Raw genomic sequence first — 7,311 nt, 5'->3', positions numbered from 1 at the left:
TATATATATATTATATATTTTATTTATAATTAAGATCTATAATTAAAAATTATTAAAATATTAATATATTAATACACTTGAAAATTTTTCTATAATATAAACAGCACCAACTGAAAAACAATGGCGTATGTTAATATCTACCAAAGAGAAACGGAGAATGAAAATGTAACATAGGTAGGTCCAAAAGTTGTACCTGAAAACCTTTTGAGATAAGTTAAAAGTGTTAAACAATGCCGAATATGCATTATATAATTAATTATTAATGAAACAAAATCTTCAGGAGAATTAAGAAGCTAATTAAGGTTGTTTAGATAATAGAGCACACATGCTTAACATTATTTGTATGAAGATTTGTGTATCAAAGTTTAATAAAAAAAAAATAACTACTCACGTGAATATTATAGTTGATAGTTGAGAGGCGTGAGATAATTAAAAAAAAAAACAAAAACTGAAAATAGAAGAAGGCGGGAATTACTCACGACTTGGCTGAAACCGGAGAGGTAGATGGCAAGGGAGCATTGATCCTGGCCGGGGCAGAGGGCGGCGATTGAGATATCCGTCATGACCGGCATGGTTACTACGCCTCCTAAACCTGTCAAGAATATTGTGACCAAAAGGTGCCTCAAGCCTCCTACTATTCCTAACAACCCCTCCTCCATATTTTTGTTTTCTTTGGAACTCTAAAAAACAATTGTAGTGACTCAAGGAATTGCACAATATATAGAGTGAGTGAGTGAGTGAGTGAGTAGAAGAAGAAGAATAAGCCAAGATGGAAGCAAAGCAAAAAAGGACGAAGGAGGCGTGGCTTCTAAGTTGTTGCTTTCTCTTGTATTGTTTCCACTTTGCCGAAGTTTCATTGCTCTTATGTGCCTTACCGTACAAACTTGGCAACACATGAATACATACTTACATACATATATATACTTTCATTTATTATCATATGGTGTGTGGGGGAGCCATTGCTATTGCTTCTTTCCATTCTTCATCAATTAATGTTTTTCAATAAATACCACAATTATGTTAAGTTTATATTAAAATTAATTATTAATATAAAATATATATTAAAAATAAATTAAATAATATATATTTATATATTAATACATAATTATTAAATTTAGTGTATAATAATATTTTTTAATATTTATATGGACACTACTTTCTTCCTTAATTGTACACGTCACGTTTCGCCTAGGACTCCATTTTCAACACCTACCTACTTTGTGTGTGTGTTCGGAGTATAAATGAATATTCTTGTCATGCGTTATTTATTTTGCCAGTTTAAAATTAATTTTTATTTTATTAATAATTTTAAAATTAAAAATAATTATAGATCTATGATATGATATTATTATAAAACACAATTAATTTATTAGAATAAAAATACTAATTTATTCTCGGAATACTTATTTATATATACATTACTATTTTATTTTCGTCAGCAAATATCATATATAGGGTAAAAAACTCAAATAAGCTAGGCTGAGAAACATATTACCCAAATCAATCAAAATGATATTTTTTTCAGCATTCAACCAAAGATCACTTTAATGTATTCGAATCAATATAATTCGAACTATAATTGCAAGTAATTCGAATCAACTAGTTTCGAATTAAGAGCATAGAAATTTGCATGTAATTCGAATCAAGTTCTCTCGAATTACAATAGCATAATTCGAATCAAATCGATTCGAATTAGTAGGGGAAAACGAGTTAAACATAATTCGATATATATCAATTCGAATTAGTAAGAAAAATAAATCAAACCTTAAAGTCTTTTTCTTATAGTTGCTAACATGGATAACCCAACGCTGTGTCCCTGTCCCTCCATTAGTTTGAATAATAAAATTTATTTTGAACATAATAATAATAATAATAATAATAATAATAATAATAATAATAATAATAATAATAATAAAAACTATTTTGAACAAAACTTATTATTATTAATTGATTCATCCTAACATTTGGGATAAGTCCTATAATTGTCCCTAACGTTTCATTCGTCCTATTTTTGTCTCCAACGTTCCTAAATTGATTCAATGTTACCCCACCGTTAATTCCACTCACGAAACAGTAACGGAGATGCCTACATGGACGCGAGACGTTAGTAACCCCAAACGTGTGTATTGACTGGAGGTTCACTTCGCGCGTAATGTTTTCTTTGACCATACGAAACGCTTGCAGTTTAAGGAAAACGAAACACTTCACATTCCACCCGCACCTCCTGAACCCTACTGATTATTGCTCTTCTGTTCTTCGCGCTCGATTAGAAAGGAAGAAGACAGATTGAAGCGAGTTGGTGGTTGGGTGCTACCTACACACGAGAGCTTTGCCTCGTGTTGGTGGTTCTGAAAACTTCGAAACGGCACAGAGCGAAAAGGTATGTGCAATGTATGTTTGATTTTTGTTTGGCCGGAATAGTTTATGCAAGTAAAAATGTTAATGCATAGGGTTTCTGAGATTGCAATGTTATTGCTCTTAGGGTTTGGGGTTGTTGATGTTAGTAGAGTCTTTTGAACCTGTGTTTCTGCACATTGATTACCGTTGTTTTATGGTTTGTGTCATAGGAACAGAAGCGAAAGAGATGAGTCATTTTAGTGTTAAAATTTATCACCATGGGATGTTTCGGCTTCAAGGAGGTACTGTTAGGTATTTGGGTGGGGAGACGTCCATCGTAGACTACTGTGATAAGGATGAATGGAGTTTGATTGAGGTGCATGAAATAGTAAGTAGACAGGGTATTTGAAGAAGGATATTGCTGCGATGTGGTATAAAGCTGTGAATGCTAGGTTAGAGGACGGATTGACCATGCTTAAAACCGACAAAGATGCAATGGATATGGCAATAATTGGGGTAAAGGATGACATGGTTGAGGTGTATTTTGTGCACAAGACAAGTGAGGTGGGAGAAGTTGTGCAACCTGGGCAAATTACTGCTCCTGTCGTTGGAAGTGATCAAGCTGGGCCTGGCCCAATTGTTGTGTATGATGGCCCTGGTGTTGGGTCAAAGGCAGCTACTGATGGGCCAACTGATGGGCCTACTGAAGTGGAAGAGGTTGGGTCTATGAGTGAGGGATCCTGTGAGGTTGTAAAGAGTGATGATGCTGTTGAAGAAGAGGAGGAGGGGAGTGAGACATCTGAAGATGAGGACTATGAACCCAGGGGGAGTGAAAGCTCATGGACTTCTGATTCGATTGCTGGGAATGCATCAACTCACAGTCTTGGTAGTCTTGATTTTGGTGACAGTGATGATGAGAGGGAGGGAGCTGAAGGCTTAGTTGATGTGAACATCACAGAAGAGGGGGAAAAAGAGTCTGCACCCAATCAGTCTCATAGTCAATCATCACAACCAGCTGCACAAAATCTTGGTAAGAAAAAAGTTGTAGGGGGTTTTGGTGATGAGGATATAGTTTATAACAGTGAGGAGTTCCTGGATACTCCATTTAGTGATGATGAGGATGGCACGGGAAAGAGATATCCCATACACAGGCCGTTGAAGAACATGAGTGAATACACTTGGGAGGTGGGAACTTTGTATGTGTCAAGGGAGGAGTTCAAAGACTGTGCCACTGCATATGCTGTCAGCAGTGGCAGGGGTTTGAGATTCACAAAGGTGGATCTGAAGAGGGTTAAAGTGGAATGTGTGGAGGGATGTGATTGGTACGCATACTGTGAAAAGATGAAGCATGAGCGTAGTTGGCAGTTGAAGAGTTGCAACAACAAGCACAATTGCTCTAGGGAGCTGAAGATTGGAATCATGCATGCAAGGTGGTTGAGTAAGGTTTTCTTAAACAAAATTGTTGAGAACCCAAAGATTAAGTTAACCACATTAATGAGGAAAGCATACACAAAATGGAATGTGGAGTTGACCAAATCTAAGGCCTCCAGAGTTAGACAGTTTGCTCTGGATGAGTTGCAGGGGACATATGTGGAGCAGTACAGAAGATTGTATGACTACTGTTATGAGTTGCTGAGGACCAACCCTGGGTCATCAGTGCATCTGAAGGTTCAGAGGCCTCCTGGATTTGCTTCTGAAAGACCAGTGTCAGGGGTAGATTTAAGACCCAGGTTTGAGAGGATATATGTGATGTTGGATGCTTGTAGGAGGAGTTTTATGGCTTGTAGGCCAATAATTGAATTGGACGGCTGTTTTCTGAAAACATCTTATGGAGGTTGGCTACTGATTGCTATGGGTTGGGATCCAAACGATCAAATCCTGCCAATAGCATATGCAGTTGTGGAAGCTGAAACAAAGGACTCATGGACATGGTTTCTCCAGCACGTGTGTGACGACCTGGGAGTAGACAAAATCAGGACCTGCACCTTCATGTCTGACCAACAGAAGGTACATGTGTTTTATTTTGATTGATACTTAATTACAAGTATTATAGTTAATTACATGTGTTTTATTTTGTTTGATACTTAATTACAAGTGTTCTAGTTAGCATGTAACATTCTATATTTTGTGCCAACTTTTCTTATACTCAAAATAGGGGTTGGTTCCAACTTTTGAGGAGCTTCTGCCTGGAGTTGACCACAGATTTTGTGTCAGACATCTGTATGCAAATTTCAAGAAGAGATATCCAGAAATCCAGTTGAAGCTAATGATGTGGAATGCTGCCAAGGCAACTTATTTTCAAGAATGGGAAAGGAGGATGAGTGAGATACAGAAGGTGGATCAGGGAGCATACAACTATCTTATGGAGATTCCAACAAAGTACTGGTGTCGTCACAGGTTTGAGTGTAGACCTAGGTGTGACACTTTAGTTAACAATATGTGTGAAGTTTTTAATTCTGTTCTGGTTGAGGCTAGGGAGAAGCCAATAGTAACTATGCTAGAGGATATCCGGGTTTACATCATGAAACGTTGTGCTGACAACAGGGACAGAATAGTGCCTTACAATAGAGATGTGTTGCCCAGAATTAGGATTAAGGTAGAAAAACAAGCCAAACTAAGTGGTCAATGGGTGAGTGTGTATGCTGGACGTGATAGATATGAGGTGGTTAGCATTCAGGGGGGTAAGGAAAAATTTGTGGTTGATCTTAGGCATCATGAATGCTCATGTAGGAAGTTTCAACTGTCCGAAATTCCTTGTGCACATGCCATGACATGTATAAGAAAAATGTGTTTCAATGTGGATTCATATGTTGCTGACTACTACAAAAAGGTTGCATACATCTCTTGCTACCAGCATGTTGTCTACCCAGTTAATGGGCAAAACCTTTGGGACAGAACTCAGTTCGAGGATGTGTTGCCTCCAACTTATAGAAAACCTATTGGGAGGCCAAAGAAGAAGAGGGCACGAGGTGCTGATGAGAAGGCTACTAGGACTGGACTGTCTCGTGAAGGGCAACAGCAAAAATGCTCTTACTGTTTGTGCGTTGGCCATAACAAAAGGAGTTGTCCAAAGAAGCGCAAAGTCAGACCAAACCCAACTGTAACAAATTTTAATTATGTGTTTATTCTGTTTTTTAATTGTGTCTTTGGTTATTTATTCTGTTTCTATTTTGTCACCAGGTTAATAATGTTGCTACTTCTACTTCAAGGGGGAGAAAAAGGCAAGGAGTCAGAAAAAGTTCCAGACTATCTGCCAAGATAGATTCTGGTAAGGCTGCTGATAGTGAAAGTAGGAAACAAAGGGGCAGCAACAACAAACTACCCTCACACCCAAAGAGGAAGCCACCTGTGAGCTCCCAACAATCACAAGCTGCTTCGAAGAGGGCCAAAGTGAACCATTCATAGACTGCTTCTGCACCAGCCCCAACAACTACAAGGGTACTGCCAAGCCCAGTGAAGAGGGTCACCCAGTCTCAGCTCAGGTTCATGGTCAGGACACCACCAAGAGCATAGAAGAAAGTGGAATGACTTTGTTTCACTTGTTACAAATTTTGTATTTTGCCTTTTGTATCAGCCTAAGAACTATGGTCGTTGGTTTCACTATTTTCAATTTGGTTTTGCTACTGCTACTATAGTAAAACTGTTTAGCATCTATGTTGACTTATATTTCCAGTTCTAAGACATCTACTTAGGAATGTATGTATCTTAAGTTGCTGACTATTGCCTATCTATGCCATATTGATTTTAATGCTTTATGTTTGCTCTATTTCACTGTTTCATTTAATCATTTCTGCTGATAGTTACCTCCCTATTTGTACCATGAGAATGTAAACTAAACACATAAAAGTGGATAACAACAAATTTTCATTCAAGTTCGTTCAATCAACAGGTTACATTACACACCAAATTACAGACAACACATTGCCAACACATTACACTAGCCATTATATTCTGCAGCCTTACTGCAAAAAGAACCTCCCATTTCTTGTTGATGAAAATTTTTCACACAGCAAAATTATAGCGCATGTCCATCCAACCAGACCAACTGCTACTGCCATTCTCAACATCCTCTCAACTGTTGTCACTTTACCCTTCAAGCATGTGATTCTTCTTTTCAATCGAGGAACTTGTGGCTCTTGCTCCGACTCTGCCCACACAAAGTACCCACACTCTTCTCCAATCTACGCAAAAACCAAAAGAAAATCCCAATCAAAAAACCAAATAATAGCCATACCCAGATGCAAAATTTTCTACTTACCCCATAGTTAACACAGCCCCAAAACCTCCGTCCCGGATTTTCTGCCGTTGACGAAGTCGCAAGCACTGGCCTCTCCCCACAGTAACAAGTTCTTCTCCGTCGACGACCTTGGCTGCTGTTTCGACCTGAAGCAAAGCTACTACTCGGCGTCTGGGAGCCCTGCGATGCCATGGGCTCAGCAATCAACTTCAACAGAGACGGCGATGGTGAGAAGGAGAAGCTACAGGAGACGCACGCTGCAATTAGGGTTTCAACATCCTTTTAAATTAAATTTTCAATTTTTTTTCCCAAATTCTCAGTAACGGTCACTAGGGACAAAGTTTGCCAGAGTGGACAAAGGGATCCACGTAGGCATCTCCGTTACTGTTCCGTGAGTGAAATTAACGGTGGGGTAACATTGAATCAATTTAGGAACGTTGGGGACAAAAATAGGACGAATGAAACGTTAGGGATAATTATAGGACTTACCTCAAACGTTGGGGACAAAAACAACAATTTACTCTATTTAGTTATAAATTGAATTTATTGAAACAAATATGTACAAATAATAAAGATCTACACTAAAATTCTTTTTAACTTAAAAAATAAATATTCAGTTCGAGCCTTGACAAATATTTCAAAAGAATTACGATTTTTTATTAATTTGGCCTCTATTTTTTTTGGGAATTGATTAATCCTTATAAAAAAAAATAATATTAATATTTTTATTATAGAAA

General features: G+C 37.7%; 1 protein-coding gene across 1 annotated transcript in view; it reads right to left on the bottom strand.

The window, feature by feature from the left end:
• Positions 1-878, bottom strand: part of LOC107467549 (uncharacterized) — a 7,619-nt gene extending 6,741 nt beyond the window's left edge. Inside the window, exon 1 of the mRNA XM_016086675.3 lies at positions 480-878. Coding sequence (XP_015942161.1) covers positions 480-659 — 180 coding nt within the window. The 5' untranslated portion in view covers positions 660-878. The remainder of the gene's footprint in view (positions 1-479) is intronic.
• Between the last annotated feature and the right edge of the window lie 6,433 nt (positions 879-7,311).

This window comes from Arachis duranensis, chromosome 9 (genome assembly GCF_000817695.3).
Source record: "Arachis duranensis cultivar V14167 chromosome 9, aradu.V14167.gnm2.J7QH, whole genome shotgun sequence".
Taxonomy (NCBI): Eukaryota; Viridiplantae; Streptophyta; class Magnoliopsida; order Fabales; family Fabaceae; genus Arachis; species Arachis duranensis.
This window is presented reverse-complemented; position numbering and strand designations above follow the sequence as displayed.